This window comes from Vidua macroura, chromosome 8 (assembly GCF_024509145.1).
Source record: "Vidua macroura isolate BioBank_ID:100142 chromosome 8, ASM2450914v1, whole genome shotgun sequence".
NCBI lineage: Eukaryota > Metazoa > Chordata > Aves > Passeriformes > Viduidae > Vidua > Vidua macroura.
This window is the reverse complement of record NC_071578.1, coordinates 30,597,140-30,615,349: the sequence shown is the minus strand read 5'-3', so window position 1 is coordinate 30,615,349 and position 18,210 is coordinate 30,597,140. Positions and strand designations below refer to the sequence as shown.

General features: G+C 42.7%; 1 protein-coding gene across 16 annotated transcripts in view; it reads left to right on the top strand.

Moving 5' to 3' along the window:
• The window catches only part of PCDH15 (protocadherin related 15), a 331,935-nt gene that overhangs the window by 296,981 nt on the left and 16,744 nt on the right, over positions 1 to 18,210 (top strand). For all 16 annotated transcript variants that reach the window (XM_053984471.1, XM_053984472.1, XM_053984474.1 and 13 more), the window contains 3 exons: positions 5,373 to 5,549; positions 11,122 to 11,340; positions 14,086 to 14,196. In XM_053984471.1, coding sequence (XP_053840446.1) covers positions 5,373 to 5,549; positions 11,122 to 11,340; positions 14,086 to 14,196 — 507 coding nt within the window. The remainder of the gene's footprint in view (positions 1 to 5,372; positions 5,550 to 11,121; positions 11,341 to 14,085; positions 14,197 to 18,210) is intronic.

Sequence of the window (18,210 nt, the reverse complement as noted above, 5' to 3'; positions counted from 1 at the left end):
GGGGCACTTGGTTTCCTGCCCTTTATGAAACGTTCCTGAGTCACAGGTCCAGCTGTAGCTGCTTTGTACTTCACCCTTTACCTCTCTGACAGGAACATTTTGGAGTCACTTTGCTCCTGTCCCTCCACTCCACCTCCCCTCCCCTTTTTCTCTGACACTTCTGCACACTATAATGTTTCATTCCAAATTATATTGCAAACTAAGAAAAGGAATAGATTGGTAATAACAGAATTGATTGAATTAGATAAAATCTGATTAAATAAACAGATCAGGGGGACATTTGCCACCAACTGGCTGTCTCCTGTTTCATGTCCAGCCAGTCTGGCTTTTCTGGGAAAGCATCCCAGGGCTTGGTGCAGTGTTCACAGAGCCTGTTCCACCCTCCCTCCTGAGCAATCAGGATGATTAATAACTGCAGGCCACCTTTATTAAGTTGGGTAATAGAGACCCAAGCTTCTACAACTCCAGCTTTTCCACTTGCTACTGGTCCTGGCAGCTGGGAAGCCCCGGTTCAGCGAGCTCCTGCTCTCTGTAACTCCTGGGGTTCTTGTGCTAATGGATCTCTCCAAAGCTCTCTTAATGCAGTGGATAAAGCTGTAAACTCCTGCTTTCCCCAGGAATTGCTGACAATTGCAGGAAAAGCCCTTTTGTGCTGAGATCTGGAGATTGTCCTCGGGGTCAGAGGGGAGATGTCTCTGGGTATTATTCTTTGGATGAGCGCAATGTTCCTTCTGCGACCGGGACAAATGAGGCTGAAATAAAAAGTTGGAGTGTGTGCAGGGGTTTTGGAGGGCAGGATTTTACAGGATGAGCACAAAGAGAAGGAAAGCAACTGCAGCAGTGTGTAAGAAAGGAAATTTCCTTTCAGGTGTGCAAACCAATCTGCTTGTAGTGGTGCTGGGGTGACAGTGGGACTTGAATCTTAAAGGCCTTTTCCAACCTTAATTCTCTGCTTTTATAGGATTAGGATAAGTGGGTATGAAGGCATTGGCTCTGGGTTGTTTTCTAAATACTATTAATAATGTTACTATGAAATATTATATATGTTATTCTATGCAGAGGGAATTGTCTCTGTGCTGGTCCTTCCTGCTGGAGACATGTGTGATATAAAAATAGCATTTGTGAAAGGCTGTTTTATAAAAAAGTGATGTTTTTGGACTTGGAATAAACCCAAGACACCACAGGATGAGCAGACCCTTGCCTGAGCTCTATTTATGTTGTGATAAGGAATCTGGGAGCTGGGGCTCCAGTGTATCTCCTCAAATCTATCACTGACTGCACCAGAGGGGCTGGAATTGGTCCTTGTCTCTTTAGGAGAGTCCAGTTGAAAATCCAGTGGTTTCATTGTCAATTATTAATCCCACAAAGACTCCACACAGCCAGAATTTGGCTGAAGTGGAGCAGCGTTGAGGAGTTAATTAAAGCACTTGAAAAGTGTGTATTGATGCTCATGGCGGGGGGCTGGATGCTCTCAGCTCTTCATGGTTGCCAAATTTGTGTTTTCAAACACCTAGAATACAAATTTATTATTATTATTGCACCAGGTTATTTTTGGCAAACAGAATTTTGGCCAAATTATGCAGAATATTGAATCTTCAACACTGCTCACTCCAAGTCTTTGCTAATCTGAGTCCTGAAAGAAAGAATGTGTGGGGGCTTTTTTTTTTTCCATCTCTTAAAATACTTTGTGTGCTCCAAAACCACAATAGGTTGTTAAAATCCTAAAGAATTTCTTGCTGTGATGCCAGGGTGAACCCCTAAATTTAATCCTGTGTTCTCCAGGGTCTTGTCTGCCTGGAAGGGGATACAGCAACCTCAGATGTGGATTCAAACACATGGACATGGCACTGAGAGCAGGCTGGGAATGTGGTACCTTATCCCAGATTTTGGGGTTTGATCTGCTGCTTTCAGGGTTGTTCCAGGAAGTACCAGTTTAGGAATGTTCTGAAAGCCCCTTTCCAGTACCTACAGGGGATGTGCAAGATGGCTGGAGATGGGATTTTCACAAAAGTGGGAAGTGCCATGACACAAAGAATGGCTTCCCACTGCCAGAGGGCAGAGGTGGATGGGATATTGGGAATTAGGAATTGTTCCCAGGGAGGGTGGGCAGGCCCTGGCACAGGGTGCCCAGAGCAGCTGTGGCTGCCCCTGGATCCCTGGCAGTGCCCAAGGCCAGGTTGGACAGGGCTTGGAGCAGCCTGGGACAGTGGAAGGTGTCCCTGCCATGGCAGGGGTGGCACTGGATGGGTTTTGAGGTCACTTCCAACCCAAACTATTCTGGGACTTCATGGGGCAGAATTCCCCAGCCAAGAGACAGCTCAGCAGACCAACACCCCTGTATTATTTTGCCTTTCCATTTATTTTACATCTAAAGATGAAAAAAAAAAAAACCTCAGGATTTTCAGGGAACTTTGGGCCTCAGGATCCCTCGATGACAGAGTAGCTCCTCTTGTCCAGTGTCACTGCTGGGAATTGGGAGAGCTGTGCTAATGGGGATGCTTTGGGAGGCATTTCCGTCACTACTGAGCAGCTCCTGTGGACTTGGAGCAGTTGGAAAGGCTCTCTGCCTGTTCTGCTCCTGCTTCCAGCTCTTACACACCACTTGGAGAATGACCCTTGTGGGATTAACAATTAACAGACTAATTTTAATTTGAATTCTGCTGATCAATACAGCAGAGCTGCGGTCGCTGTTGATACTTAAAAGTAGAAATCTAAAATAAATTTTCTTTTGTGAGTACCACTGCAAACAAGTGGCCATTTCCAGAGGAGTTCTAAAACACTACAGTGTTTTCAGCATCACAAGTTCAGCTGAAGGATTTTTCAAACAGCTGTATAGGGAACTGCCCTATTTTTAAGTTAATTCTTTAACCGCAGCTTTTCAGTCTTCAGTGTGATTTTATTCTCAGTTTTAACCTAAACATGCAATTTGTGTGTTTCAAATTGAACACTGCTGCCTTTCTGCTGGACTTTGTGGGGTTTCCTGCAATGCCAGTATAGCCAATGGCTGCAGTGTACCCATTTCTCAGGAAGTGATATCACAGAATTCCAGAATGGCTTGGGTTGGAAGGGACCTCCACACCCATCTCATGCCAGCCCTGCCATGGGCAGGGACACCTCCCACTGTCCCAGGTGCTCCAAGCCCCATCCAACCTGGCCTTGGGCACTGCCAGAGATCCAGGGGCAGCCCCAGCTGCTCTGGGCACCCTGTGCCAGGGCCTGCCCACCCTCCCAGGGAACAATTCCTAATTCCCAATATCCCATCCATCCCTGCCCTCTGGCAGTGGGAAGTCATTCCCTATGTCCTGTCCCTCCATCCCTTTCCCAAACATTCTGTTTATTCTTCAGTTTTAACAATGTTTTAGACAAAGATATTCTCAAAGGCAATGAATTCCAGTAGGATGCCGGGAATTACTGAGGAAAGGGAATGTTGTTACTGATTCTGCCAGAAGTGATCCCACATTATAACTTTCCAACCTGATGGAGCATGTCTGTCTTGGGTGTAATAAGAGTTCTGTACAAGGAAACAGGGACAGCACAAGGGGAAACAGCCTCAAGCTGTGCCAGGGGAGGCTCAGCTTGGACAGCAACAGGAATTTCTCCATGGAAAGGGTGCTCAGGCCTTGGTAGGGGCTGCCCAGGCCTGGAGGTGTCCCAGGAAGGGCTGGAGGTGGCACTCAGTGCTCTGGGCTGGGGACAAGGTGGCCATCAGGCACCGGGTGGATTCTGGAATTCTGTGATTCCATGAAAAGCATCTCCTCCTGCAGCAAAAATGATTAAATGCTAATTATGGAGGCAAGTCCTTTACACGTTTGTTCTGCCTGACACATTGTGAGAATGGTTCTGGGTTTCTGAGAATGGTTGTGGTTTCTTTTTAGCCATTTACACTTCCATCATGTTTGGTGGGGTTTTATAGTAATCTCCACATCCCAGATTGGTCCTGTCAGGTTTTCCCTGGGGGAATTATTGTTGCTGAGGTGTCTGTGACAGGTTCTCACCTTGGCTGCCAGTGCAGAGCATGCCAGAAACAGAGATAAGCAGAGTTTTCCATATCTGCAAACAACAGGAGAGCTTGTTCAGAGGACACCACTCCACAAGCACTGTGTCAGCCAATCTGTATCCCTATTTTCTCTGCAGTAATTCCATATATTCACTCCTCAGGTATGACCCGGCTCTGACATACTTGAATTTTTTAAGATCTTATAGAAAAGCTTAAAAGCTTACAATGGTTTTTAAGGGCACACAAAATTTCTGCACAAAGAGAAGAGATGTTCTTTGGATAAATGTGAATCAGAAGTCTTGAAAAATCAGGAGCTGGGAGAAATCTTGTGTCAGGAAAAAAAAAAATACAACAGCAAAAATGTAACATCAGCAACTGCAGAAGGTTTTGTGTTGAGCAAGTGACACCTTAAAGTCACTGATGTCCTTTTTTGTGGGAGATGTGTCTTCCTCCACACCTTGGTGCATCCTTGATGGATCAGGCAACACATTCCCTGTAGTTCCCCTGCTTTTGCCTCCCAGCTCAGCTATTGCTTTTCTGATCATATCAATTGCCCCAGGAAATTCTATATTTTCTTATATGTTTAGATGGAACTTTTCCGCTTCCAAATGCTCTGGTTTATTTCTCCCTCCCTTTTTTTTTTTTTTTTTTTTTGCATGGAGTTGACAATATTTAAATTTATGCCTTTGTTTATAAAATTCTCTGTAGGCTTTGAGTGAACCTTTCTTGGTCCCACATTGGAAACCTCATCAACCATTAGCAAGTCTGGTTGTTGTTTTTGTTTTTGTTGTTATTGTTGTTACCTCTAAATTCTACCAGCCTTTCTTTCCCCTGCTTGTGGAATCCTGCTGCAGTTTATTTGATTTTATTTCCTGTGGTAAAAGTGTCAGCCCAATATTCCAATTTCCTCCTGCCTGTAAAACCTTTTGGAGCAGCAGGTGTTGCAGCCCCAGAAATGTTGTGTGATATTGGAGGCCTGGATGAAATATCCCACCAAAAACTGTTCAAGTGGTTGTTTCTCTGGGTGAAAATTTATAGAATGCACCCTCTGGAAGGCTGGAATGGAAGTGCTGGAATCATATAACTTAATAAAAGGCTGACAGGGGGATTTTGTGTGAAATATAGGTGATGATTCCTGCGGCCATTTAAAACTCAACTGGGGTCATAAATACAAAGAGCTGGACTTAAGGACACAATTTCTGAAGACCTCTCCAAGCTCTCTCCTGAGCTTTTCTCAGGAGTTCAGCATTTCAGAGGTTATGTGGAGCAGCAATTCCTATTTAGAAGTGCTCTGAAGGTCAAAATCCTTCTCATCCTATGGTGGTGAGTGGCACAAATCAATCTCTGCAGCTTTCCATCTCCCTCTTCCCTTTAGGATTTTGGAACGCTACGTCCAAGACCAGATTCCGGGGGCGACGGTCGTGGTGGAATCCATCGGAGCACGGAGGTTTGGGGATGGATATTCTGAGGAGGATTACACCAAGTCCGACCTCATGGTCTACGCCATCGACCCACAAACCAACAGAGCCATCATGAGGAACGAACTTTTTAAGTGAGTGTTTGTTTTATTGATCTCTCTCTGTTTCCATGGATTGCTTGGGAATCTGTTGGTCTGTTAGAAACTGGTTCAGCATAACAGGAACCAGAAAAATCCATTGAAACAGCTGCTGCATGGATATCCCCTACGGATACCTTGGGAATTTGCCACTTCCTAGTTCAGTCCAGTGCCTTGGGCTGAATTGTCCCAAACCATATCATTTAGACATTGTCACCATGACAGCTTGTAATGGGTTTTATCCACCCTGTGGAGGAGCTTCCAACTGAAATTCCTTCAAGGAATTTCCTTCCTATGTACACAAGGTCCTGTGTGATCTTCAGGCTTTGGTGCTGCAGTGTTGACCTTCAGGCTACCCACAGTTTCTCTTTGGAGCTTGAGTCTGGTTTTGCTTTTTTTCTTTTTCTTTTTCTTTTTCTTTTTCTTTTTCTTTTTCTTTTTCTTTTTCTTTTTCTTTTTCTTTTTCTTTTTCTTTTTCTTTTTCTTTTTCTTTTTCTTTTTCTTTTTCTTTTTCTTTTTCGTCTTCCCTTCCCTTCCCTTCCCTTCCCTTCCCTTCCCTTCCCTTCCCTTCCCTTCCCTTCCCTAACCCTTCCCTTCCCTAACCCTTCCCTTCCCCTCCCCTCCCCTCCCTCCCCTTCCCCTTCCCCTTCCCTCCCTCCCCTTCCCCTTCCCCTTCCCCTTCCCCTTCCCCTTCCCCTTCCCCTTCCCCTTCCCCTTTCCCTTGGAAGGAGCAGAGGGCTTTGCACCTCATGTAAAACACAGACTGGGACATGACCCTCAGTGCAGCCTGACCTCCACACAGGAGATCAGGCTCTTCAAAATGCAAATCAGATTCTTCTTCTAAAGAAAAGGAAAAAAAAAAAAAAAAAAAGAAAAAAAAAAAAAAAAAAAAAAAAAAAACACAAAAAAACTTTTTTGGTTTGGTTTTTTGTTTTTTTTTTTGGACATGTTCCGCCTTGGTGTTGGTTTTTCTCTTGGTGAGAGCCCCACCAGGCTCTCCCTGTGCTGAGCACATCCTCAGCAGCCTGGCAGGAAAAGGCTGCAAACCACAGCAGGGAAATAAGGTTGGAAAAGGGCTGCTTCTCCTGAGCTCCTGGTGGAGTGTAGATGAATGGCAGCATAGGAAATTTCCGCAGATATTCAGATTTTGTAGGCTAGGAAAGATCACTGGGATCAGTCTGAGCACGTTTGGGACCTCCCCAAATGAATTCTGAACATACCTGTCAGCAATGCAACTGCACCAGACAATCCAATCAACTACAACTTGGGGGTTGTTATTGCAGGTTAATTCCCTGTCAAAAATTAGGCCTGTTGTCTTTTTTTATTTTCATTTTTCCAGGCTCAGTTTTATTATAACTTCAGGTGCTAAATTAAAGCCGCCTTGGTGCTTTTAATTTCTGGGTCCCACCAAGGTCCAGGCTCATGTTCACATCATCCTCTGTATTTTTATTCTTGAGAAGTTCTGCTCTGGGCTATGTTTTAATTCTTTTAATCACTTGAAGTTTTCTCTGAACCCACTCCAGTCTTCTGGCATCATTTTTCTGAAGTAGGAATATTAAAAAATAAATATTTTATATAAAAAAGTATATGAAATATAATTAGTAGCAATAATTATTAGCTTTCAGGGGGGTAGCAATAGAGCCTCCTTTCTTTTCCTGGTATTTGTTTTTAGGTATTCCCATGGCCATTCAGTCTTTTCAGGCCTCAGTGATACTCAGTGGGTGTTTGTGGTCACTTTTTCAGTATTGGTCATTCCCAGAATGGAGTCACTGTGATCTTTTCCCAGTTTTATTCAAGATTCTGACCCTTTCCTCCTCCCTTTGGAAAACTCTCAGTAAATCCACTACTATCAGGATATGAAAATCAGCTGTTATCTGAACAGGGAGGCAGTTGGCTCTTTGAATTTCAGGAAAAATAAACTTTTCCGTTTGCAGACTCTCTTCATGGTCAGAAGAACATGTCCCCCTTCATTTTGGCACCCTTTCAAAATACTGGAATATCTTTTTAGGGATGTTCAGGTGTCTAGTGAAGTATCCAGAGCAGAATAGAGTTAAGATGGGTTAAAAATCAGATTTTCCAAAAGCAAGGGAAGGGGGATTAATCTGAGAAACAACTTCATTAAAATGCTCCCTGTGCCTGCAAATTCAGCTTTTTAGGGGCTTTCTTTCCTTCTCTTCAAAAGCTTTTAAGTATTTAAATCAGCAAAATCCCAGGGAATGCTTCCTTGACTTTAGGATAGAGGTGAGTGGCTGTCAGCTCACTGCAGTAAGGAGAGGGAGTTTTGCAGCTGAGTTCCCACGTTTTCACGGGAAAGTGGGAGAACCTCAGAAGATTTGGGCCAGGGACGTACCCAAATCCACAAAGATTTTAACCTCCTAAAAAGATAAAGGTCCCTCCTGGGAGTTTGATTTCAGAGGGATGGCTCAGGGTTCTTCCTGCCATGGTCAGAGGACACTGCAGCAGTGGTTGTCCCCTCACTGGGAAGCCACGAGTCCCAACCACCCTTCTGCCAGCCAAGAATCTGCTCTGGATCTGACAGAAAAGGGATCAGGGGGTGAAAGGATAATTTCATTATCTGGATATGATGGGAGAAATGTGAATAAGTCCAAAAGAAACAGAACATCCTGTTTTACTAAAAATTAAATTTTAAAAAAAATCCTCTTTAATTTAAAATTAAATGGTTTACCTAAATATTTAATTACCAATAAGGAAGATAAATTCCCACAGGTGACTTTCCAAGTGTTCAACAATTCCATGATGTATCCAGGACCAACAGCACAGAATTAGTGACTTCTGCCAGCTGGGAATTTTATACAGCTCATCAAATGATTGTGTATTGGAAGATACCTGTGGCTTTTCCAGAATGGGCTTTTTTGGGAACACCTGCTGTGTTCCTGCTCCTAAAGCAGAGTGGAGGCTCTGATTTGACGGAATTTCTTGTGAACCTGTCACTGTTTGAAAACAATTATTTCTGAAGGTCGAATGCGAGGGGAATTGAGGATGAAGTGGAATAGCAGGTGGAGAACTGCAGGGATACAGGAATCAGGGATCCAAACCCAAAGCAGCTGGAGCTGGGAGAAGGGGGTGGACACAGCTCACCAAGCAGCAGCTGAACAGTCACAGTTGTCACCATGAGAAGCAAACCCCACTGAACCAAAGCATGAGGCTCCCATAATCCATAATATTAATCCCACAATAATTCCAGGGAAATGTTTGCCTGGAAAACCAAGGCATGATTTAGAAGTCATGGATGTAGCAGCTAGTGCCAGGGGGTAAAACCCTTGTGTCTCTCAAGATATGCAGAATTTTCCTTGTCCTGTATTTTTAAAACTGATGCACAACGAGAGATCCATATTTTTCCTTCAGATTGTTATGATTGATTACCTGAAGTTTTTATTAACCAGGGATCTCATAAAACAGAGTCATTCAGGCTGGGAAGAACCTCTGAGCTCATCAGGTCCAGCACTTAACCCAGAATTTCCAAGCCCACCACTAAACCATGTCCTCACATCCACACATTTATGGAAGACCTCCAAGGATGGGCACTCCAAAGCTCCCTGGGCAGCCCCTGCCAAGGCCTGAGCACCCTTTGCATGCAGAAATTCCTGCTGCTGTCCAAGCTGAGCCTCCCCTGGCACAGCTTGAGGCCGTTTCCCCTTGGCCTGTCCCTGTTCCCTGGCAGCAGAGCCCGACCCCCCCCCCCGGCTGTCCCCTCCTGTCAGGAGTTGTGCAGAGCCACAAGGTTCCCCCTGAGCCTCCTTTTCTCCAGGCTGAGCCCCTTCCCAGCTCCCTCAGCTGCTCCTCCTCTGATTTTTGCTCCAAATCTGTTTGATTACACCCCAAAAATGGGTCTGAATAGCACCTGTACTTCACTACGTCCTCCCTCTTCCACAAACCCTAAAGGACTCTGAAGCCACTCAGATAATTTCCCAGACTGAAACGTTCAGCCTCCTTTCCTATCTTTTAAAGGGAAGAGGCTTTGATTTATTGGAGCATAAAAACCAGTTGAATGCAGCAAATTCCTCCTGCATAAATTAAGTGGAAAATGTCCCCTGTTAAAAGAAACTGTGTGAAGCTCCTGCACAACGTGTCAGGTTCCATCACGGAGTAAATGCTCACGGCTGAGTTACGAACCTATTAAAAAGGCTCTGTCGGGAAAATGCCAGTGGAATTTCAACAGGGAGATGGTTAAAATCATCCAGGGATTTAATGTGTCCTGCTGGGAAGGCTTTTACCAGCTCAAAGGACGTGGGACATGCACCAGTGACATCTAGTGGGCAGCAAGAGAATGTTTATATCCACTTTATGCCATCATTTAGGTTGGAGAAGGGATTTTTTTCTCAAGTACCAAGGAAATAGTTTGTGGAAGATGTCAAGAATGGGAATTATTCTTCCAGACACCTTTGTGAGGGTGGGGGTGAGCAGCCTCTTGCCCTCAGTATCATGAAACCAGCCCAAATTCATAATTCAGGACGAGCTGTTCTGCCTGTGACAAGATCCAGTACATACCCAGAGCAAAGTGGATTCTCCCAAAAATTCCAAAATTAAAAAAAAAACAGGGACAAGAAATTCTACAAGGATTTATCAGGAAATTAATCTGAGGGGAGTCAATTGTAAGAAATTACCCCCCTTGAAGAAAGGTTTTTGAGGAGTGGAATTTCTGTCTCGTGATCAGAGTAAGGAAATCGAAGCTATCTCAAGCTTTCTTTAGACATTCAGAGTTTATACACAAAAATTCTTACAGAAGTTTTTTGTTGTTTTTTATTTGACATTTTCTGGAGGCTTTTTCCCCCTCGTCTTTCTCCAGAGAACCGCTGTATGTGTAAGGATCTGGAATTCTGCTATAGATCCCACCTTTTAGGATCCTCCATCCTAACACATCTCCTACTTTGGTCTTTGGAGCTCGACAGCTTGTGAGACACTCAGTCTTCACTTCTGGACTGATCCAAAGATTTTTATTTCCCTTCAGAAGCTGAAGCCTTGGACAATGTATTTTTTGTCCAGCCAGCCAAAGAATTTCCCTAAGGAGCTGAGCAAATCCTCTAAAAATTGCCTGATTTTAAGGTAACAGCAACCATGGAATCATTAAGGGTGGAAAAGACATCTGAGGTCATTGAATCCAACATGCCCAGCACTGCCAAAGCCACCATGTCCCCAGGTGCCACATCCACAGGTTCTTTGAACACTTCCAGGGATGGTGACTCCACCACTGCCTTGGTGATCTTTTGGGTAGAGTGGTCCTTAGGGATGTGTTCAGGAAGGGTTGGTTTATCCTTGGGATCAAAGCAAAGAAGGAAGAGCACAAAGCAAGGCCTTTGTGATGCCGGTGCGAAATTTGTGCTCCTGGAAACCAGGATGAGCTCAGCTCAGCCCTCCTTTTTGGTGTTTAAACTGTGTCCTGGTGTTAAGTACATTGGAATTGTCCCTGGCACTGGGATTACAGGGAATTGCCACTATTCCAAAGCCCACAAAGATGCCATATGCGCTTTATTGGGCTATTAACCTGCCCTAATTAAAACTCTCTTCAGAAACTTGGCCCTAATAGTGGGGTGTTTTTGCGCCATTGAAGGTTCCTGGATGGCAAACTGCTGGATATCAACAAGGAGTTCCAGCCCTACCTGGGCCAGGGCGGGCGAATCCTGGAGATCCGCACGCCGGATGTGGTGGCCAACGTGAAGAAACAGGCGCAGGCCGTGGGCTACACGGAGGGGGCACTGCTGGCCCTGGCTGTCATCATCATCCTGTGCTGCATGCCAGCCATCCTCATCGTCATGGTCAGCTACCGGCAGTGAGTACCCTCCTTCTCCTCCTCTCCCAGGGCTTGTAACGTCATAGTAGAGGTGCTGCATTTCGTAGGAGAGCCGCTTCGACGATTATTCGTCTTTTCGAGATTAATTTCTATTTATTATTGCCTGTTTCTAGAATATTTTGTATGTATTATCTAGATTTCTAGTATATAAATTAATTTCTGGGTTTAATCCCCTTCTCACCACAAGGGTGAGCAACAAGGGTTGCTTAGTGCTTGGCATGATGAACACAAGTGTTCATCATGCAAAACCAAAGTGTTGGACACAGAAGTGAAGATTCACACCTGAATTCTATACCAAAAAAAAAAAGATTGAGGAAAAAGGTGCTTTTTCAAGAAATGAATCAAAAATCAAATTAGAGGATTCCAATGTTTTTGCTTAAATCCTAAAATATTTTCCCCTGAGCTTCTTAATTGCAAATGTTTCCTGGAGAGTTGGTTTTCTGCCATTGTAGGGCAATGTCGGAGATACTTTTTGATATTTCCTCTTGCCTGCTATACACTGAAGAGATTCCAGTAATTGGCTGATAAATTAATTCAAATCAACATCTGCAACAAGTTCCTTTCAACGAAAATTTTCAGGTCTACTCATATTTAAAATCACTGCATTTGGACTTAAAAGCTCCATATCTATTAATTTATTTATTTAGATTTATTTATTTATTTATAGATTTATTCTCTAATTAAAAATTACATTCATAAATTTACATATACATTATATTCTGGTTCATAGATTTATAAATCCATTTATTCACTGATTTATTATTTAATTAATGGTTATATTCACATCCCCTTTTCTCCATTTTGGGTGAAGAAAAAAAGCCTTTTAAAGAAGTTTGGAAGAGCTTGACCACCTTCTACACCATTGGGATGGCAGATCATTCCCAAACTTCCTTTCCCAGAATTCTATGGAAAATTTGCTTCCATGAGCCAGTTCATCTTGCAATTCATTGGTGGCTGTTATCTGAATTGCAGATTCCTTATAGAAATGAAGCAGCCTCATTTTTCCTTGGCAACTGTTAGATTATCTAAACATCATCAATCTCTTTTAGGAGCTCTCAGCAATCTGATTAAATTCATTTCATCCAAAAATCCGATTTTTCCAATCTAGAAATCTGACTTGGAGTGGGATTTATATCAGCCCATTGTGAAGAAATTGTATTTTATGGAGAGTGCCAAAGCAAATGAAAGGAATATTAGAGTTAAATTAAAATTCTGAGCCTCGTGGTTTGTTTTTGCATTCCAACCTTTTTCACTCCTTTTCCAAAGGAATCTCGGTATTTTTCCTAAAATATTTCTTTAATAATAAATCTAAAAATAACTCCTTTGAAATCCAGTATCCAGCACAAACTTGTAAGGTACTTATAAATTATTTATTATTTACTGATCACAAAGGAATGGCATCTTCTAAATAATAACCAAAAATTATGCTCCTTCATTATTAAAAGTATTTTATATAATACAGTTTTGAAATATGCTAAAATGAGAACATATAAAAAAAATAATAATTATATTATTTATGTTGTTATATAAAATAATTCAATATAAAGAGACAAGTCTAAAAATGTGCCTGCTTAAGAAAAAACAGGAGAAATATTCATGTTTTCATGTCTTGTTTTCATTCCCTGCCGTAATTCGTATTTCTGCTGACTACAGAATTGTTTCCAGGGGATCAAAAATAGCAGACAAATACTGTTCAGCTCTGGAAGTTCTGATTCTTTAAACAAGTCATTAATTCTGGAATTTGATGTGTGGAATAATTAAGTAGCCTGTAGTTTATTACTCCTGTTAGAGTCACTGTTATGGGCAGTTGTTGGAAGCAGAATTTATTTAACCTTCCTTTTTATCTCTTTTTTTGCAATCAAACAGATTCAAAGAGTAAGTACTTATTTCCAGCTTTGTTTCTTCCAACTTGCACAGGAATACTGACAAATTTTGTTCTCAATAGTTATTAAATATAAGGGTTTTTTTAAATTCCTATACTCAATTTGCTCCTGAACTCCTGCTGTGATAAGTTTAAAAGTTATTTATTTTTATGGCTACTCGGTGTCATTGGGGTGTATCGGCCACATCACTCTGGTGGTGCTCCCCACACAAGGAGCTTTGTTTTCCAGACAAGGAACAGAATTTTTTTCCAAAGTGATTTTACTCCATATAAAAAAAATAATTAAAAAAAAAAATTTAAAGATCACTTTTTTCAGGAAAAACCATTCTTTTAACAAAAATTTCCCAGCCAACTCCATTAAGAAAAAACGAGTTTTGAGTGGACAAGGGAGAGTGGCATCAAACTGAAAGAAATAGATTTAAATGGGATATTGGGAAGGAATTGTTCCCTGGGAGGGTGGGCAGGCCCTGGCACAGGGCGCCCAGAGCAGCTGGGGCTGCCCCTGGATCCCTGGCAGTGCCCAAGGCCAGGCTGGACTTTGGGGCTTGGAGCAGCCTGGGATGGTGGAAAGTGTCTGTGCCCATGGATGGACTTTAAGGTCCCACCCAACCCAAACCATTCTGGAATCTGGGAAGCTCTGGGATTCCACCAAAACAGAACCACCAGGAGCTGAAAAATCCAGGAGAGGATAATCATGTTGTTACTTTGATGAAGACAAAATCCAGGGATGTTTATTAACTGCAGGGCAAAAATGTAGAAAACCTCACATTTGGGCTTGCTTTGGGGCATGTTTTGGGGTGTTCCTGATGAGTGTTTCTCCTTCCCCCCGTGGCTCTCCAAAGGCGACAGGCTGAGTGTGCCAAGACTGCGAGGATCCAGATGGCTCTGCCAGCAGGAAAACCGGCCGGAGCCGCGGCCAACAACCTCTATGAGGAGCTTGGAGACAGCACCATGTGAGTATTCCTTGAGATCCATCCAGAAAATCACTGCCCTGGGCAACCTGGGATAGTGGGAGGTGTCCCTGCTCATGGAATGGGATGGGTTTTAAGGTCCCTCCCAATCCAAACTATTCAAGGTTTCTATAAATTCTCTTCATGCAGTCTCTGTGCAAAAGGTTTTCTTCATTCCCCAGCTGCTTGGGGTTCTCCAACATTCAGAAAAGAAATAGGCTGGCTCTGGAAGGGGGGAAAAAATAATTTAATCTTCTTGTAATGAATGGGGGAACCTTTAACAGACTTTAGGTGGGCCAAACCCAGATGTTTTTCCTAAGAGCAAGATCCTACAGCAGGTCACTACTGCCAGGACTGGATTCCTTGGCACATCCAGGCAGCACTTGGCATTTTCCAAAGCCGTTGACTAAACACATCCAATAAAATTCATTCTTATCTATTGCACTCATCTGAAACGATAATTCCCTGAAAATTGCTGCCCCAAAGTCTTCATTTCCTATAGTAAGATGTGTTCGGTTTGTTGGGGTTTTTTGTTCTAAATTTAAACCTGTTTAAATATTGAATTTAAAGGAACTGTCAAAGCAGAGAAACCCCTGGTAGCTCAATAAACTCATCTTTTACCTCTTACATGCTCATAAAATAATAATCTTGCAAGGCTGCCTCTGTTTTCATGCCTCTGTAAACCTGAGGTTGATGGACTCCAATAACAATTTACCTCTCAGTAGGAAAATATTCCAGCCAATTATTATTTGTCTGATACTGGGGGCTTTGTTTGATAAGCTTTGCCACACTTCCTCATCTCTGTTTATACTTGAAAACCAAAGAGTGCTGAAGAGCCCAGCTTGAATAATATTTGGAGCAGGTAGGGAGTGAGTGGATGGTGGAAATGAGGATTGCTCAGTTTTCAATCATGATTTGTTTTGCCCAGAAAGTTTAAATTTTCCAGCTGCTGTGATGGAGTTTATAAAATGTTACAGGGCCATGACAGAGCTTTAACTCTTGGACAACTGGGTGCAGTCTCTGCATGGGGAATAATTCCAGGGCTTGAGCTTTTCTGGATAAATAGGGGGCAAAAAATGGCTGGGAGCAGAAATAGTTTCTCCTGAGGGCTGAATTTTTGCCTTTGTCAAGTTATGCTTGGGAAGGAAGGGAGGAAGAATGTGTGGAATAAAGTTTTTTTTTAATGGGAGCACTTCTGTTTGTGAGTCATATCTGTACCCTTATGCAGGGAGGTGCCATCTGGACAAAATTCATCTTTTTTTACACTAAACCAAATTTCTGCTGAAATTAAGTATGTGATGCTAAACCCAGAAAAAACCTTCTTATGCTGTGTTTTATCTGCAAAGGTTTTTTGGGGTTTAGTACTGCCCCAAAGAGGTGCCAGTTCCTAGATCTGCAGTATTGACTTTGAGGCTTAGCTTTATGTTAATTTGGACAAAAAATAGTCTTCATTGCACCAAAAAGGTGCTGTAGTTGGAATATTTTTTCTCAGATGTCTTTGCATACAACCAAGGCTTATCTGTCATGCTGAGGAACTGATTAAACACAAAAATCCTTCAAAGATAAATCAAAATCCATAGGATTTGCAAGAAAATAACAGGCTTCAATAAATATAATTACAAATCAACTTTTTCTTTCCCATTAAATATTTTACTGCAGGGCACAGGTATACCTTAGGAAATTCTTATTTGGGAAAAATCTTTTATTGCCATTTTTCATGAGTTTTAGTACATTGTTCCCTGTTTTAGTTGTCCTAAGTCTGTCATCTTTCATTTGCAGTGTCTTGTTTGCTTTCTTTGGTGTTTATAGCAAATGAAACGGAACAAAGCTCTTTAGTTTTAAATCTGCCTTGTCTCACCATTTTCATTTTTCCCTGTCTCTGGATCCTTAGGCATCAGTAAGTAAGCTTATTTCATTTCCTTAATATTTGTAGCTGGTAGAAATTAGTTAATTTTCCTTCCAGCAATTCCCATCCAACCTTGCAAGGTGAAGTTCATATTTTATTTGTCCATTGAGCAGGAAAGACATTTACTGGGAAGTTCCAATACTTCTGTACTTCTTTATACCTCTTCTTGGAAGCAGAGAGAGGAAGGGTGATTGCTGAACTTGAAGGGCATTATTTCTAAAGCCAAAGGGTCAAAAAAAAAAAAAAAAAATCAACACTGAGTGCATGAACAGAGGTCTGCTGGGAGTTCATGGATTTATGGCTGGGTTTAAACCTTCCCTGGCTGCTAATTCCAATCCCATGCAAGGCCTGTAGAGTCTTTGAGCCTGAACTGTCTGGTCCTCAGTAATGGAACCAGCTCCACACAAACAGAAAAAAACATGGTGGGGTCACCTCAACTCTCAGAGGCCTCATGTGGAGCAAGGAAGAGGTTGAGGAGCTTTTGAAATAATCTGCTCCAGCAGCAGAAAGGTGGTGGCACCTTGCATGAGCCTTCTGCTGGAGGGGCTCCTTCAAGTTCAGTCGCTGCTTCTCTTCCCTCTCAGTAGATGCAGTGCTTGGCTGACCTCAAAGTTGGCTGCTTCAGAATTCAGACTTCCTTTTTAGAGAGACCTAGAGCTGCTGGAGAGAGTCCAGGGGAGGCACCAGGATGAGCAGAGGGATGCAGCAGCTCTGCTGGGAGGAAAGGCTGGGAGAGTTGGGATTGTTCACCTGGAGAGGAGAAGCTTTGGGGTGACCTCAGTGTGGCCTCCCAGTGCTTGAAGGAGCTACAGGAAACATGGAGAGAGACTTGGGACAGAGGATGGGGTGTCAGGACAAGGGGGAGTGGCTTCCCACTGCCAGAGGCCAGGGATGGATGGGATATTGGGAAGGAATTGCACCCTGGGAGGGTGGGTAGGGCCTGGCACAGGGTGCCCAGAGCAGCTGTGGCTGCCCCTGGATCCCTGGCAGTGCCCAAGGCCAGGTTGGACAGGGCTTGGAGCAGCCTGGGATGGTGGAAGGTGTCCCTGCCCATGGCAGGGGGTTGGAGCTAGGTCATCTTTAAGGTCCTTTCCATCCAAACCTTTCTGGGATTCTCTGATTAGTGTGAAGTTAATTATTTCTATTTAGTCAGCCCAGAGGAAGTCTTAAGCACACTCAGCTCTGGCAAACTGCAGTGCTTGGGGAGAGTTTATTCACTTTGTGGAGCATAGCTTTTGTTTTGCAAAACAAAAATGAGAGAATGATCCCTGGGTTCTGTGAGGGAATTCCAGTCTTCCTGGCTCCCTGGAACATTGGGAAGCTGAGTATTCCCTGCCTGGGTGGCCCCTGATTAAAACAGGAAACAAAAGTTAAGAAACAGAAGTGTTTTGTTATTAAATACAACCCTCAGGGGACTTGTACATCTTAAATAACTTAGAGGAAAAAGATCTCTTCATTAACTCCTTCTACATATTTAAATTTCCCTTCCAGTTTTGCTAGGGAATATTTAACCACCAGAGATTAATTTCTTATTAATTTGGATATGGTTATGTTTTCTGAGATACGAAAAAACACCACCAAAACCCACAGAACAATGTGACCAAGAGATCCAAAACTTCATCTTCCAGCATTCACAGAATCATGGAAAACTCCATTTTTTTTCTCCTAATCCTTTGGCAAAATTCAAATTTTGGTAGAGACAAGGCTTAGAATTTTTAACTCAGAACTTGTGTGAAAATACTGGATATCTCTAAGTCACTAAAACCAATCTTAAATTATATTTTCATTTGAGCAGCTAGATAAAATTGCTACTCATTATGTACTTTGGGCCTGCCTGACACAGACCCAAATCTTAAATTTCTTACAGTTTAAGAGAAAGATAAATCTCATTTCAGCCTGCAGTGAGCATTATTTAAAATAGGCCTCAAAGTGCACTTTTCTAGCAGGCAGTTTGGGGCTATTCCTTTTAAAATACTATTTATTTTCAAATCTGCTCAGAAGGTTGTAGTATTAAAAATATTTGAGGGAAGAAGTTAATAGGGGACTGGGAGGTGATAGATGCTGGTCCAGAAAGCGGTGAGACCTCCCACTTTTGGTGTAGAAATTCAATG